The sequence below is a fragment of the Aspergillus fijiensis genome, assembly GCF_003184825.1.
Source record: "Aspergillus fijiensis CBS 313.89 unplaced genomic scaffold BO72scaffold_3, whole genome shotgun sequence".
Taxonomy (NCBI): domain Eukaryota; kingdom Fungi; phylum Ascomycota; class Eurotiomycetes; order Eurotiales; family Aspergillaceae; genus Aspergillus; species Aspergillus fijiensis.
The window spans coordinates 370700-385852 of NW_024468979.1; the positions used below are offsets into that span (position 1 = coordinate 370700).

Genomic DNA, 15153 nt, shown 5'->3' on the forward strand with positions numbered 1-15153 from the left:
GAAGAAGAATGGCCTGGCCCGCATGGTCACCGACATCGATCTTTGTGCCCGTCGCTCATCATATCGCTGACAAAGGCTTGTAAGATAAAAGCAACTGAGTGATCCACAGGATTCCCCGTTGTCTTGAAAGAGTTGTAGGTCTCTACCTATAGTTCGCTAGTTTCGTCTTTGTGTGCTCCATCTGCGAGCAGTGAATTTCCGGCACGAGCCAAGGTAACGCTCCATTTGAGGCTAAGGTAGTGTGGCTACTATAGCTAAGTGGTTTGAGGCATCTTTCAGACATTGGAGGAGTCTACCTACATGGTACGGCCGTGGCTTTGTCGATTGGCTTTTTGAAAGAGATATAGATTCCGACTGGAGCTAATGCGGTAAACCTTCACTAGCTGAGCGGGTGGAAAGCCCGAACTTCCGCAGCCAGTGATTCTGTATGCGTTAGATGAAGCTCTCAGCAAGTTCTATGTCACCACGACAATGCTCTGTGCATTCAATTTTCATCTTTCGGCCTAGATCCAGACGACCAAAACACAAAATCTAACAACATCCACGTTCAACATCGTTCAACAGCCCAGAGTCAAATCCCTCACGCAACGAGCTTAAAATGCTTCAAAAACTGCTCATCCCCGTCAAGAACCTCGTACACTTCCACCGGCGCCTGCACATAGACATCAAAGAAACGGGGCCCCCCGCGCGAGAAATTCGGCAAGATGCTCGCGCACGCCCCGGGCATCCCCGCCTGCACGCGCACGGCCGCCGGCACCACCCCGGCCCCAAGATCGTACTTCTCCACACTGCCCGAGTACCACGTGTTCATGAACAGATCCATATCCCCGAAGTCGGCGTTGGGGGCGAGGGTCTCTGTCGGCGTCAGAGAGGCCAGCAGGCCCGTCATGGCGGCGAAGGAGGAGACGTCGATGCGTGAGATCGATCGGCGCACGAGGCTGGCGGCTGTGGCGAAACTACGGGCGGGGGCGGGGGCGTCTGTTGCGCCGTCGGCGGATGCGATCAGGTCCTGGGCGGGCAGCGGACCGGCGAGGGTGCCGAGAACCGCGTTGCCGAAGTACTGGGGCGAGGTCTTTTGGTCTGGGTCGCGCGTGCGGACGTCGATGGGATGGACGAAGCGGGTTGGGGCGTTGGATTTATCCGGGTGGACGTGGAGGCGGGCCCGGGTGATGGCTGTCCAGATTAGGGCGGAGATGCAGTCGTAGGAGGTGATGTAGTTGACTCCGTCGAGGTGGGGGGTGCATTCGGCTTTGAGTCGTTGGATGGTGGGCTCGGAGATCCGGTAGATGTTTGCCCGGCAGGGTGGAGGTGGGTTGATCTTGAATTGGCTCTTCTCGATCACGCTGAAGAATGGGACTTTGGCGAGTTGGTCTGCTCGGGTGATGGCGGGGTCCGGTGCTGGCGTGTTGAACGCGGCTCTGTTGAGGTCCGGGGTGTACGTTGGCATCGCCTGGCCTTCCAGGTGTGCCTTGGTGCTTTGGCTAATAAGAGAGAGGCAGGTATCGAGGGATGTCCAGTCTCCAGCTGCGTGGTTTAGTCTCAGCCCCAGCGTGAGGCCTCCGTCGATGACACCGATTTGTATTTTGCAGGCTGGCTGTTTGCCGACAGGCTCTTCTGGCAGAAACCGGGTCAGGTCCAGTTCTGGAGAGAATGATCCCTTCGTTAAGGCAGAGAAAGGCTCGCATTCTGTGGGCTCGAATCGGCGGATGTTGACATCGATTTCGCTGTCAGCTGTGGTGACGCTGCAGAGCTTGCCGGCTTCGTCGAACTGGAGGTCTCCTGCCATGAATGGCAGTTGACGGGTTGCGTTTCTGATCCCTTCCAGCAAGGAGGAGATTAGGTTCTCTGTGTCGACGGTAGCTTGTAACTCATAAAAGAAGACGATTTTCACAGTCTTGGTGAAGCCCATTTTGTCGATATCCGACAGCTCGTAGCTTTTCACCTCACCCATAGCTGCGGGGGTGATTCCTTCGATGTAGGATCAACAACGGCGGATTTTCCGATATGGTGATACGTGAGAAGTTGGGGGTCTGGATGAGAAGTTGGGGGTCTGGAAGAAGGAGGTCTTTGAGGGAGGTCCGGATACACCAGCTTCGTTATAGGCAGTTGAGTTTGTGATCTGTGCTGGCTGATATGAGAATATGAGAAGACTCAGCTTATTTATTTGATGCTGTTTGGCGTCGGACACCAAGAGCGGGATAGCTCCGCCTGGTCCGGATTAGGCATAGTGTCCGAGACCTTTTCCAGATCGGGTGTCCGACTGTCTAACTTAATATGGCAAGATCGGCCATCGGCACATCTTCCCGTACTGGGCGACTATACTTAGATTAAGGCGTGCTGTGATTGAGCCCTTATTCTGTGTCAAGCTGAGATCCATGATGAATTCGGTCCCTTCTCATAGACACTCATAGACATTTTAACAGGGGTTACTATTATCTCAAATGTGTCCAGGCAAACCCCTATATGCCATGTGCAAGTACAGCGAAGCACAGACATTGGCCATGAGATATTGTATCAGCTAATGTAGGAACGATGACAGCAAGGACCAATGCGGATGCTTTATCCATCTTGGAGATAGTTTGGTTTCTACCTCGCTGCTAAACTCGACATACATGCTCATCTAAAGCGAACTAAGGCCAGGCGCAAGTTCGCCACCCTGCAGTCATGAACCATGAATACGAGACCACCCGAGCTTCTCATTTGCTACCATCTGAAGATGTAAGGATCATACGGCTACGCGCTTTGTTATGAGATACACTAGCTCAATGCGTGGGAGGAATGACCTCATAGCACAAGCTCCGTAGCTTCACGAAAAGACTCTCACTTCTAACAAACTACCAGGCACATTTGAACTGTACAATGTAATCGTTTTTTGGCAATACCTCATAATTCCAAGCCGGATATCTTCTCCATCCCCATGGCGCAACCGTCTCCCACCTCCGCACAGCCGGCGCAGCTCTGCATCACCGCCGAGGACGAGCTCTTCGACGAGGAATTCCTGCAGACCTGGCGCCGAGAAGGCTTCCAGGTAGCCTACATCCCCTTCCAGAGCGACCGGAAGAGCTACATCGCCGCGCTCGATGCCGTCAAGCATGATCTGCGCGTGAGCGAGGTGTACGCTATCATCAGTGAGCATACCTCCCCTCTGACCCACACCTTCTCAACAACAACAACAACAACAACTAACCCCCGGAACATAGGCTTCGGCGACGCAGCCTCCTTCTGCCTCACGCACTACCTCAAGCTCCCCAACACCAACAAGCTCTGCGCGCTGATCGCCTACTACCCGACGGCGATCCCCGGCCCGGCCAGCCAATACCCGGCCTCAATGCAGGTGCTCGTCCACCTGGCCAACCAGACGGTCAACGTCCATCACCCGCCGTCGAAGACGGGCCACAAGGCCACCGTGGTGCGGAAGCAGGTGGGGCCGGGGGTGGGGATCGGCGACCGGCTGGCGCTGGGGTACGCGGCCTTCTCGTACGTGGGCGCGCTGCCGGGGTTCGCGGAGCACGATCTCGAGGAGTACAGCCGGATCCCGGCGCAGGTGGCGTGGAGTCGCACGCTGGGGGCGCTGCAGCGGGGGTTCCGGCGGGTCGCCGCGGTGGATCTGGAGAGGGTGTGGGATGAGATGCAGGAGGGTAGGTCGTGCCTTGCACCGCACCAGCCTCACTCACTTTTGAATCACCCACCCTATTGGCACTCAACAACCATCAGACACCTATCCTGGCTAACATTTCCCCCCGTGAAGCACGATACTTCTCCCCCAACGCAACCGCCCTCCTCCCGCCTCCCCCTGATTCCGGGCTCGAAGCCAACACCACCGCCCCACCCCCAGCAGCCCTGTACACCCCAACCCTGCAAGGCGCCACCGGCCACACCCCACTGCAGGACTTCTGGGCGGCCAACTTCCACGCCCACCGGCCCGCCTCCATGCGCCTGCAGCTGCTCTCCCGCACCGTCGGCGCCGACCGCGTCGTCGACGAGGTCCTCCTGACCTTCCTGCACTCCCAGCCCATGGACTGGATCCTGCCGGGCGTGCCGCCCACCCACCGCGAGGTCCGGATCGTGGTCGTGAGCATCGCGCGGCTGTGCAGCGGCGACGGCCGGCTGTATTCCGAGCATGTCTACTGGGATCAGGCCAGTGTGTTGGTGCAGGTGGGCTTGCTGGATCCGAGTGTGGTTCCGGCGGGGTGGCCGCGGGTCGAGCGGGTGCCGGCTGTCGGTGGGGAGGCGGCTGCGGCAGTGTTGGCCGGCGGGGTGGAGGGGGGATCTAGGGGCGAGGGGGATGTTTCTGACTTTGACTCTGGGTCTGGGGAGTGGTCTGGGGAGGAGGAGGCGTATGACTCGTTTTCCGGCCGAGAATCAGGCGAGGATGGGGAGGCGACGAGCAAGGAGACTACTGAGGAGCAGATACCTTTGGAAGGGCTTACGCTATCTTCTGGGGAGGGGTAGATGCTCGAGACGGGGATACGTATACGTAGTACCACTCCTTGAGAGAGGTGGGATATTTAGGATGGATGTATACTAGCACACATGAAAGGAAAGGCAAAACGAGCCGCGCTTACAGTACGCATGTACATTCGCACTCACCATCCATACTCAAGAGACAGTGCTCTCCGGAATGTAACCGAGTATAAACTCCCATCGCGCCCTCAACCACAAAAACACATCAAACCCATAACAAAACCCAACAACCCCGCTCAAGTAAACCACCCTCAACCAACCTCTCAATTCCTAAACACCCAAACAATTAGCTCAACCCTAACCCAACACCCAACCAAAAACCAAGGGTAGAACTCACAAAAGCTGCAACGTCAAATCCCCATGAATCTTCGCCTTAAGCTGCACCTCGACATCGAGATTCAAATCCAGCCGCAACCGCAGCTGCTCCTCTTTACCCCCACCCCCTTTCTCCTGGCCCTGGCCCTGCATCTGCTGCTGCTGGCCACCGCCCCCGAGCACCCCGCCCACCGCCTTCCCGGCCGTGTTGCCCACCGTGCTGACGGCCTTGCCCGCGGTGTCCTGGACGAGTTCGCCCGCGCCCCGCGTCAGGTTGCCGGTGTCGCCCAGCGAGCCCAGCGGGAGCAGGTCCTGGTTTCCGGCGTTGCGCTGGCCGCGGCGGCGTTGTTGGCGGTAGCTCGATGCGGTGGAGGGGTCGCGGGGCGGCGGGGTGGCCACGGGGCGTTGTCGGCGTTGCTGGCGTTGGCGCTGGCGCTGGGGTTCCGGTTGGTGTTCGGGCTCGGGTTGCGGGGAGCTCGGCGCGCTGAGCTCGTCCATTGAGGAGGCGGACTTGGCGTCGTCGGCCATTGGGTCGGGTTTTGCGGGGGAGTCGGGTTGGTTTGATGGCGTTGGTGAGTGCGAATGTTCCGGGGGCTCTTCTGGTGGAGGTGCTTCTTCGGTGGGCCGGGGTGTCTCGTTTGTAGCGGGTTCCGGAGAGGGGGGCTGTTCTTCGGGGGATGATGGCTCCTCGGCCGGTGGTTCCTGGGTTGGGGATGAGTTCTCAACTGGAGGTGACTCTTCGGGCTTCTCAGGAGAGGGCGATTCGTCCGAGATAGAAAGTTTTTCGATGGGCGGGAGTTCCTCGCTGGTAGCAGGCTGTTTCCCACCGCGGGGTTCCTCCACAGGTTTCTCAGCGCCGGACTCCTTGGAAGGTTTCTTCTGGTCCGAATCTGAGTCCTTAGTCGGGAGTTTCTCAACACTAGACGTCTCCTCAACTGGCGCAGCTTTCTTCTCAGTAGGTGACTCCTCAGTAGCCGGCGGTTTGCGTCTTAGTTTTGGCGGTTTGCGCTTCACGGGGGTAGTATCACTAGGCTTGGTGTTCACATCTAGACTATCCTTGGCGGAATCAGTCATAGTTGCCCTCTCTGCCTAGTTGTATCGAAGCAGATTCAAATTCAAACTCTAGAAGTATACCCGAAGCTAAAGCGAGAAGCACCATATAAACTAAAAAAACCCCGCCGCCTCACTAAACGGATATACAATTCCTACCATATTTCCGTCTGGGATGATCCAGAAATGAGGTCATGATGAGGGAATCTGCGAAACCAATAAAGGAGGTCGGAACCAAACGATTGGTTCTGTGGAACCATCAACCCGTATTGTTCGGGCAACAGAGGAATACGAGAATGGGGGCTGTTGCGGTTGCGGTTGCGGTTTGCGGCATTAGGGCCGGGGGTTGTCAGCTGATGCAGACCTTACAGGGGCCAAGACGTCATGCATTTTCAACCCGGGGAGTATACTTTTTCGCCCCCCCTTTCCTTTCACCCTGCAATGAATTCCTTCCCGTTTGGTGAACAAGATTTCGATATATTGCGCCGATCCGATCAATAATTGTTGCTCCAGAACACTCCACGCCAAAGGTACCACTCCTTCTCAACGAAAATGGCTACAACACCACCTCCAGACGAGCCAGCCAGCGCAGCAGAGGAGACCACTGCACAGGGTCAAACCCCCCAAACCGCCACGTTACCCCGTCGACCACAAGAGCAACAACAGAAAGACATCTTCCAGGCCCAAGAAGCCAATGATACATCCCGCGCCTTGCAGCGACAGCCCCGGCGACAGCGACGTCAACAGCAACAGCAAGAGCAAGTCACTTCCGCCTCCGATACCGAAACCTCAGTCGACGAATCGATCGGCGGCGCGCGCGAGGAGCAGCAGCAACAACAACAACAAGCCACGACGACGCTGCGAGGAGGCCATCAGGATTGGTCGCTCGAGCCGGAGCCCGAGAAGGAAGATACCGGGCTGAAGCTGCGGCTAGATTTGAACCTGGATGTCGAGGTGGAGCTGAAGGCGAAGATTCATGGGGATATCACTCTGGCGCTCTTGTAAGTTCTTTTCTCGGGCAGTATTCGTCGTACTTGCCAGGCTGTATGGGGCTGCATTCGGGGGGTTGAACCATGACTACCCGGGGAAAGGGGCACACTGCTAATGCTTTTAAGGTCTTGATTATAGTGCGTAATCCCAATGTGCATTGCTGGAAGATTGAATCCCAAGCTCCGGTCGTCTAGCATCAATTGAATTTCTGCATGGCGCGAGGAATTCTGCCTCGGTCCCTTCTCGCGCGGTGTGTGCGATCTTGCTTGTAGGTGGAACCTAGCACACTGACGCTCCAAGCGCAGCGCTCACTAGCGCAATAACGCACTTCATGCCCTCGTGCATTGCACAACATGATTGTCTTTACATACATAGTATTTGAACCTAATCAAGAAGGATCAATCACAAGCATACGCAAGACCTGACCGTCGATGACGTCCATCTTCTCCAATCAGGATAAAACTCACCGTGCCTTGCAGGTAGTCCCCAGAGTACAGGATCCATGGTCCGCTGGACATGAATCATGAGAACCAGACGTAGAACAAACAAACAAAGAACCTTGAAGTTTTCGCCCCCCCAAGGCTCCTGATCATACCACTGTTCATCGGGTCTATTCGCTGCTATGCTCAAATTCCATGGTCCGGAAGTATATCGCTGCGCGAGTTGTGCCATGGGTACCTGCAGCGCTAGTAAGCGACCGCGATACCAGTGCCGTGGATATGTGTAGGCTTCCGTAGTGTCCACAAGATTCGGCCCTCGTATTCATCGTGTCAATAAGAGTGAGTGACGTATCAATGATGGCTAGTGGGCTTGTCTTGTGATAGCAGTGTTGAAGATATCCGATTATAAATGCATGGGCAGCGTTGGGATAGTGTGGAGGTATGAACAGCATGATCCACAAATCTGAGAAGCAATAGCGACAAGAAAGTACAACATCTTCAATCCTCAAACACGAGACATACAGAAGCAAAACACTCATGGAGGTGAAAAAAGCCGCAACGCATCCCGGTACCCAAAGAACCCCGGGGAAAGCCCACCGCAAGATTCAAAAACTGAGCTCCAAGGGCAGTCGCTCTGCGGGGAAAGGCCCGGTTCCAGCCGAGGACAATGAGCCCAGTTTAGAGGAGATCAGTCCTCACGAGATGGAAGGAAGTACCCACAGCTCTCAAGAACAGAGGCAGAGCATGCGGTCCGGCTCAGGTGGAGCCGAGGCCGGGGGATCCAAGACTTCTCCGCGGTCGTCAATGCTGGCCCGGGGTAAGACGGCGGCAGATCGGCTGGGCCGTTTCACCCAGGGCGTAAGATCGATGGGCCACTGGTCTTCTTCGGATGCGGCGCAAAAAGCCCAAAGTAAGCTCGACGGCGGCGCCCAGCAAGCCAAGGGCATGGTACCTGCTCAAGAAGACACCGCTGGCTCCGGCTTGGAAGATGTCCAAGGTAGCGTGCTCAGCCTAGCGAGTCTAGAGGGGCTCAGTGTCGAGGAAGGGGGCATGATAATGAGCTCGGCGGGGCAGCCGATTGGGGAGGTAGTCGAGGGAGATCCCGACGACCTTGTCGGCCAGACCGTCGGCAAAAACGGAGAAATTCTGGATGAAGATGGGGATCTAATCGGACGTGTTCAACTCCTGGAGAAGGAGGCAGAACCAGCGTCCGGAGAAACCCTCGATGCGGGGACATCTGAGCAGGGTGAAAGCCTTCCAGATATGCCCACTTCCGAAGAGGGTGTCTCTCAAGATCAGGTGGGACAGGAAGAAGCCCAGGAAGGGATCAAGATGGAGGACGCCACTGCTCCAACCGAGCCCGATCAACCTGTGGAAGAGCCACAGGCAAGCGACGCAGATCAGTCTTTGGAAGAGCCCCCAGCAAGCGAAGCGGACCAGACCCTACAGGAGCAACAGCCAGGCGAAGAAGAAGAAGTCGCCGGCGAAGGGCTTGCAGTCCCGGAGTCTGCGCAGGACAAGGAGGGTAAAGAAGGAGCGGAAGAGGAACTAACAGGAGATAAAGAAATGGGGGCGGGAGTGGAAGAGGGAGTCGGAGAAGGAGTTGGAGAAGAAGGGGTGGGAGAAAAAGGAGTCGGAGAGGAAGGAGTCGGAGAAGGCATCGGAGAAGGCATCGGAGAAGAAGGGGTGGGAGAAGAAGGGGTGGGAGAAGAAGGGGTGGGAGAAGAAGGGGTGGGAGAAGAAGAAGCTCCAAAGCTACCAGACATCTCCACCCTCGAAGGGCTCACCTGCACCAAGTTTGGAGGCATCGTTGATTCCAAAGGTGCCCTCGTTGGCGAGCTGATCGAGGGTGATGCCAAGAAGATCTTCCGTGGAAAGTATCAGCTTGATGATCAAGGCCAGTTCTGGGACCAGCGCGGGAAGGTTGTGGGCAAGGCGAGGCCTCTCCCGGTCGAGGAAGACGAGCTTGGTCCGTTCGCCGACCTGGGTGATCTGCATGTAGCCGAGGACGGGTGGGTCGTGAATGAAGAGGGCCGACGGGTAGGCCAGGTCGTCGAAGGGGACGCGCGGAAACTTCGCGGGCGTGCAGTCGACGAGGATGGCGATATTCTGGATCGGCGAGGAAATCCATTGGGCCGTGCAGAGCCGTGGGAAGAGCCATCAGAAGCCGAGGCCGAGGAGGCTGAGGAGCCAGAGGAAGAAGGAGAGGATCTGTCGATCTTAGCCGGTAAAAAGGTGAATAAGCTAGGCAACGTTGTCGACGATGCCGGTGTGGTGTATGGAAGGCTGGTAGCCGGGAATCCACGCAAGCTGGCTGGCAAGTCAGTGGATGAAGAAGGTCAGGTGTGGGACTCGGCAGGCCGCGTGGTCGGCCAGGCAGAGCTGCTCCCAGCTGAAGAACGAGACCGGCCTGAGGGACCCTTCTCCGGCCTCGAAGGCTTGTTGGTTGGCAAGGATGGGTTGGTGATCGATGAGAACGGTGATACTGTGGGGCGCTTGGTGAGTGGTGATCCTCAGCGTCTTCGTGGACGTGCTGTCGATGAAGACGGTGAGATTCTCGATAAGTCGGGCAATGCAGTCGGTCAGGCTGAACCGTGGAGCCCTGAAGAGCCAACTCGCAATGTCAGCCCCATGGCTGGTCGGAAAGTGAACCGCGATGGCGAGGTCCGTGATGAGGATGGCAATGTGATCGGCAAGCTGACCCAAGGCGAACTCTCCAACTTGATCGGTCGGACTGTCGATGAAAATGGCTATGTGGTTGACAATGATGGCAACAAAATCGGTGAATGCACCCTCTTGGAGAACATTCCTCCTGAGCCTGAGCCGGAACCGGAGTCTGAGCCCGAGCCTGAGCCGGAGCTGTCTCCCGAAGAACGTGAAAAACAGGCCCGTGAAGAAAGGGATAGAGAGCTGGCAAAGAAGATGGCTTCCATTGTACAGCAGACGCTGGACTCGATTGAGCCCTTGTGCAAACAGATCACTCAGGTAAGTCGAGACTCTCGAACAAACAGACTAGTAACGCATACAACTTACTAACTCTGTTGAAAACGATAGCATATTGAGCGAGCCAATAGCACTCCCAAAGAGGAGCTAGACGAAGAGCAGCTTGTGAAGCAGGTCAAGCCGTTGATTGAAGAGGCCGGCAATGGCTTGCAGGAGTGCAAAGGTGCTCTCCGAGCCTTAGACCCCGATGGTCAGATTGCTGCTCAAGCCAAAGCACGCAGTGCATCGGCAGAAGCTAGTCCCGAGGAGCACCATTTGGCTGAGGTGCTCAAAGAGCTGACTCGGGTGGTGGGAGAAACGATCGAGAGAGGAAAGGCTCTGATCGCCGACATGCCCCATGCTAAGAAGAAGATCAATCCGCTGTGGACTTTGTTGTCCGAGCCCCTGGTTCAGATCATCGCCGCGGTGGGCCTCCTGCTGAGTGGTGTGCTCGGTCTAGTTGGTAAACTACTCAACGGACTCGGACTGGGGAATCTCCTCTCGGGTTTGCTGGGAGGTTTGGGGGTCGACAAGCTGCTGGAAGGGCTGGGTTTGGGGAAAATAACAGAGGGGCTGGGGCTTGGTGGTAAGAAGTGACTGATCGGTCAGAGGCCGAATGAGACTGTTCTGATCATGCCAGGCAAATTCCGTTATCTTTCAATTCACTTGCTTCTTCTCGTTCTGTCATTCTTGTACCTTACCAGTGACATGTTCGCCTCAATTTCAAGCATATGATTTCATGATAATAAAAGACTGGGTTTGTCGTAAGTGTCGTAAGCCTAGTCATGCCGTTGAGCTATTGCTGCTTGGAAGGCCGCGCTTATTGCGCAAAGCACCAGAAACATAAAAAGGAAGAATGCGCTACCCCAGAATGTCCACCACATTCTAGCATCTCGCCGATCAACCCACAATTGCTTCATTTGTTTTGGTTGTTGTGTGTCGAGATACGTTTTGAGTTTTCGCAAGCGAGGGCCGAAGTACTCGTGGTGCAAAAAAGCCTCGTTGGGCCGGACATCGCGCTGGAAGATAGAAGTGATCATGCTGATGTCTTCTGGATGATATGGGGCGTGAGAGTGCATTTCTCGCATGGGAGTGACAGTGATCTTATTTTGGTCAAAAGAGCTAACACCTTTGATGCTTGTGGGTGGATGAGCAATGTCAAAGGCCGCTTGTACCGCGGATGGCAGAGAGCAGCGATGAAAATTCTCCATTATGCGTTTGACTGAGGGCCTTGTCATATCGATCTTGAGAGTTCCAGGTAACTTTGTCTGAGAACGGAATCGCTCGCTGACTTCAATCTTCCTACCCAGCCGTAACTTCTTAAGATTTGTTTACCTTTCTCAACTGCCTCAGGCCTCCATTCGACGAAGGTCGGAACAATAGAGCGTAAGTTTGGGACAGTTCAATATAAATAGGCTCGTGATAATCCTTATTCTGAAGACCCCGGCCATTGTAGAAGGAAGTAGGATGAGCGAAAATCCTGATTGCATTCCGCCCGGCGAAGATTCTAAGATGGTCATCCAGGCAATCTGTCCATTCGATACTCAGTCCCCCGAAATCCTGCAGGTACTGGACTGTGAAAGTTTCCGCTGCAAAAGTTGGGCTGGAAGCTTCGTCAAGAGGGAGCTCTTCGACTGGCTCGATGCCAGTCATCACGCTGCGATGAGACTTGATAATTTCGAAGATTTTGTAGACCGGCTTGTCTTTGTGTCAGAGGTAGAACGTCAGAGTCAACGGGTCTCGAATCTCGCGGAATTGAGACTCAAATTCCACCGCCGGCAGGCAATCGTATACAAGATGAAATTGGTACCAGAGGATCTCGGGCTCGTCGACGGCAGGCTGCGATAGTATACGCCGAGCATAGCATCGATCCAAGAGTTCTTGGAGGGTCATTTCATTCGGACCGTCGAGTCTGGAAAGTCGCAGTGCCCGCCCGACTTCGATCAATACCCGGAGCGTTTGGTCGGCGTCAAAGTAGCGACAGTCAACACATACGCCATCTCTGCATTCGAGGGCATCGTTCCGTCGAGCTTCTATGCGTATAAGAATTGAAAGCAGGCGAGGCAGTCGCGAGTATTCGAATGCTGCTTTCGAGCGGTCCAGCGGACCAAATATACGGTTCATTCTGTACGGCTCGATGGCGAAGAGCCCCTCCAGGAGGGTGTCACGATAGCGGGAGAGGACTTTTGCATCGAACAGGATATCATCGTTACCATGCCATCCGAGCGTGCGGTAGATGGTCGGAAACCGATCGAACGCCGCTTCGTACGCATTCTGCATGGTTTGTCTCTCGGCAGGGGTGGATTCGTGCTTCTTCCAGAGGTCTAGGGGTGTCAGAAACCGAGTTCGCCTACTGATAACCAACATACCCGTGTATTTTGCCATATAAGCCTCGTTCTCGGCATCTATCTCCTCTGGTGACATCAACTGCACTGATGTGGATGAGGGAGCATGCTTGGGTCGTCCATTCTGGATCTCCTCGTTGAGTGCGCTGAGAATGGGATCATTCTGTCTGGCCAATTCTCGAACTCTGCTCGGGTCGCGTCTGTCGTTCTCCTGATCAATCAATTAGCTCAGAGCTTTGATGGAGTCTGTCAGGTCCCGCACGGCAGCGATAGTGTCTCCGTCGGATGTGACGGGCTGTCTCGGTTCTGGAACTGATGAATCCATGGTTGTTACCGAGAGGAAGTGGGGGAAGCATAAAGAAGCATCAGGCAACAACAGAGCTATGATGCAACCGACCTCTTATCGCTTATCGCCGACTATACACCATCCCTCCAACCCTCATCTTCACCACTACAATATGCCAACAGCTATCCATCACCCATACAATCATAAACCTCGTATCCACCCTCACCTCACCGTCTACCATCTTCTATTCACCCTCAATCTTCACCCTCAATCTTCACCCTCCAAAATCTCCTCAAACATCACATCCGTCCTTAAAGTAAACTTAACCCCGGACACCACCGGCTCCCCAGCATGCAACAGATCATTCTGCTGAAACACCAACACCGACCCAACCCTAGGAAGCACCTTGACAACCTCATCCTCCTCGCTCTCGACCTCCAAGCGCCTCACAAAGGAAGTCGCCCCACCCACCAAACCCTCCTCTCCGTGCCCCTGCCCCTCCCCATTCAAATACACGTGCACCGTGAAAAACGACCGCTCCCGACGATCCGGCGTGGTATACCAGGCATCCCGATGCGGGCGGAAGAACTCGCCGCGCTGGTACCGTAGGAAGCGCAGCCGCTCGTTGAGCCGCGTGAGCCGGTAGCGCCGGCGCGTCTGCAGCGTCACGCGCCAGGCGTCTTTTTCCAGCACGTCGAGGCCGAACTCATCCCGCAGGAAGGGGAGGATCCGATCGCCCAGTTTCTGCGCCAGCTCCGGCGCGTCGAGGATGATGCGGCCGCAGTTGCGCGTGTCCGGGCGGAGGACCTGTTCGCCGGCGCCGACGTTGAGCATGGCGCGCTCCCATTGGGGGGTCTGGGAGGTCGCGGTGAGAGTGCTGGTGCTGGCTTCGGCGAGGCGGAGGAGCTCGGTGCATTCGGGTTCGGTGAGGATGTTGTCGATGATCGCAGCGAAGAGGTGGCGGTAGGACGGGAGGGGTGGGGTGGTCTGGCTGAAGTCGATGCGGTGGGCGGTTGCGTTCGGGGGTGCGGTGGCGGGGAGGAAGGTATCCATCTTCGTTGTTGTGGGGGGGATTCTGTGGGTGGGTGTGTAGCAACTTGATATGTTCGGGTCTGGTGTACCAGGTGAGTGAGTATGCGGGCTATATACTGTGGACGGCTGACGAGGCTCGCAAGGCTGACTCGTGCCGCTGCGACCCAATCGCTGTTGACGCAGTATGTGCTGTGTCGACTTGGCTAACATGAAGGAGAAGTTTACATATAATGAGGTCGTTCTGGTACGTCAACGTATGGTATGTTCAGAAGTATGTCTGTACTGGTATGCTTGAATTAGTGCTGGTAATCTCTCTTGGTAGGGTGGGCGTTTCTAAATAGAATAGCATAACAGCTTCTTGCTTGCTACATGGTAACACAGCAGCAACCAGAACACATCAATTCAGCATGTTAGCTCAGGGGAAGAGCGCCGGGCTCATAACCCGGAGGACCCTGGATCGAAACCAGGACATGCTAATTATTTCTTTTTTGTTCTTTTGCGGCCCACTGACAGGATCTTTTTTATCGTGTCTCCTCTTTGTGCTTCTGTTTGTATGCATTTAGATTTAATGCTCTACACTTGTTCTAGTCACGACTGTTAGAACTAATTGTCGATGATGTGACACTCTGTCGCTGATGGGGGAAAAGCTGACCGCAGTCAAGCATGAAATTCGACTTAACAAGCCATATTTATATATCGAGCAACACTAGCTTCGGCACGACAATGTGTAGATTGTCAACAGACCACAGTTTCAAAATTCCGAATCAAGAAACTTGATCTAGCAGTATCTTCATCCTGAAGACCATAAACAATACCTAGACATCGGATTAAGAGATCTATTGACTAGACTGAATCCTTCCCACACTAGAGAACGATACCCCCGCACCAACAATAGCCACCGCACCGGCCAAGAAGAACCTTTCCGAAACACCTGCCCATCCAGCGCATGTGCAGCATATGATTGCTACCCCCAATGCTCAATTCAACAAGCGGCTCCCGTGGCGCAATGGTAGCGCGTTAGACTTCTAATCTAAAGGCTGCGGGTTCGAGACCCGCCGGGAGCTTGTCTTTTTGCGTCCGGTTGTTTTTGTCCTTCTTTCAACATAGTTTTTTAGTTTGGCTTGGCATCTGTGTTGCGGTGGATGGAAAGCAAAGCTGTTTCTCCGTGACTGTTGTGCACCTGCGTCGGCACTCGGCAGACGACGTAGTTGTGCCGTCAGCTGTTTTTCTTTGGTCGGTTGTCCTACCT

The 15153-nt window shown here is 55.2% G+C and overlaps 7 protein-coding genes and 2 non-coding genes across 9 annotated transcripts; 5 read left to right on the plus strand and 4 right to left on the minus strand.

Annotated features, from left to right (window-relative positions):
- Positions 1-210: 210 nt before the first annotated feature.
- Positions 211-2138, minus strand: BO72DRAFT_138243 (uncharacterized protein). The gene has a single exon (XM_040939153.1). It carries the CDS (start codon positions 1949-1951, stop codon positions 581-583), a length of 1371 nt encoding a protein of 456 aa, XP_040806066.1. The 5' UTR covers positions 1952-2138; the 3' UTR covers positions 211-580.
- Positions 2139-2846: 708 nt separating this feature from the next.
- On the plus strand, positions 2847-4561 carry BO72DRAFT_523927 (uncharacterized protein). The gene is made up of 3 exons (XM_040949820.1): positions 2847-3128; positions 3201-3638; positions 3749-4561. The coding sequence occupies exons 1-3, from the start codon at positions 2918-2920 to the stop codon at positions 4450-4452; spliced, it is 1353 nt and encodes a 450-aa protein (XP_040806067.1). The 5' UTR covers positions 2847-2917; the 3' UTR covers positions 4453-4561.
- On the minus strand, positions 4312-5853 carry BO72DRAFT_523928 (uncharacterized protein; the record flags this gene model as incomplete). The annotated part of the gene is made up of 2 exons (XM_040949821.1): positions 4312-4734; positions 4802-5853. 2 exons carry the CDS (start codon positions 5851-5853, stop codon positions 4728-4730), a joined length of 1059 nt encoding a protein of 352 aa, XP_040806068.1. The 3' UTR covers positions 4312-4727.
- Positions 5854-6381: 528 nt separating this feature from the next.
- Positions 6382-6951, plus strand: BO72DRAFT_454852 (uncharacterized protein; the record flags this gene model as incomplete). The annotated part of the gene is made up of 2 exons (XM_040946204.1): positions 6382-6830; positions 6945-6951. 2 exons carry the CDS (start codon positions 6382-6384, stop codon positions 6949-6951), a joined length of 456 nt encoding a protein of 151 aa, XP_040806069.1.
- Positions 6952-7919: 968 nt separating this feature from the next.
- On the plus strand, positions 7920-10826 carry BO72DRAFT_362516 (DUF3659 domain-containing protein; the record flags this gene model as incomplete). The annotated part of the gene is made up of 3 exons (XM_040940754.1): positions 7920-8505; positions 9007-10244; positions 10314-10826. Coding segments are annotated over 3 exons (2337 nt in total), but the record flags the coding sequence as incomplete, so codon positions are not given.
- Positions 10827-11020: 194 nt separating this feature from the next.
- BO72DRAFT_464925 (uncharacterized protein) lies at positions 11021-12911 on the minus strand (the record flags this gene model as incomplete). The annotated part of the gene is made up of 5 exons (XM_040946666.1): positions 11021-11543; positions 11587-11939; positions 12015-12565; positions 12611-12797; positions 12849-12911. The coding sequence occupies 5 exons, from the start codon at positions 12909-12911 to the stop codon at positions 11021-11023; spliced, it is 1677 nt and encodes a 558-aa protein (XP_040806071.1).
- A 4-nt stretch (positions 12912-12915) lies between these two features.
- Positions 12916-13995, minus strand: BO72DRAFT_444037 (2OG-Fe(II) oxygenase family protein). Its single transcript, XM_040943724.1, has one exon. The coding sequence runs from the start codon at positions 13923-13925 to the stop codon at positions 13140-13142; it is 786 nt and encodes a 261-aa protein (XP_040806072.1). The 5' UTR covers positions 13926-13995; the 3' UTR covers positions 12916-13139.
- Positions 13996-14308: 313 nt separating this feature from the next.
- Positions 14309-14380, plus strand: BO72DRAFT_t10. Its single transcript has one exon. It is a non-coding gene; the product is annotated as a tRNA-Met (tRNA).
- Positions 14381-14896: 516 nt separating this feature from the next.
- BO72DRAFT_t11 lies at positions 14897-14968 on the plus strand. The gene has a single exon. It is a non-coding gene; the product is annotated as a tRNA-Arg (tRNA).
- Positions 14969-15153: the final 185 nt, after the last annotated feature.

Coding starts and splice junctions, on each gene's coding strand:
- BO72DRAFT_138243 (XM_040939153.1), bottom strand. CDS start 1,951: ATGGGTGAGGTGAAAAGCTACGAGCTGTCGGATATCGACAAAATGGGC.
- BO72DRAFT_444037 (XM_040943724.1), bottom strand. CDS start 13,925: ATGGATACCTTCCTCCCCGCCACCGCACCCCCGAACGCAACCGCCCAC.
- BO72DRAFT_523927 (XM_040949820.1), top strand. CDS start 2,918: ATGGCGCAACCGTCTCCCACCTCCGCACAGCCGGCGCAGCTCTGCATC. Junction 3,129..3,200: donor CGAGGTGTACGCTATCATCA/GTGAGCATACCT, acceptor CCCGGAACATAG/GCTTCGGCGACGCAGCCTCC. Junction 3,639..3,748: donor GTGGGATGAGATGCAGGAGG/GTAGGTCGTGCC, acceptor CCCCCCGTGAAG/CACGATACTTCTCCCCCAAC.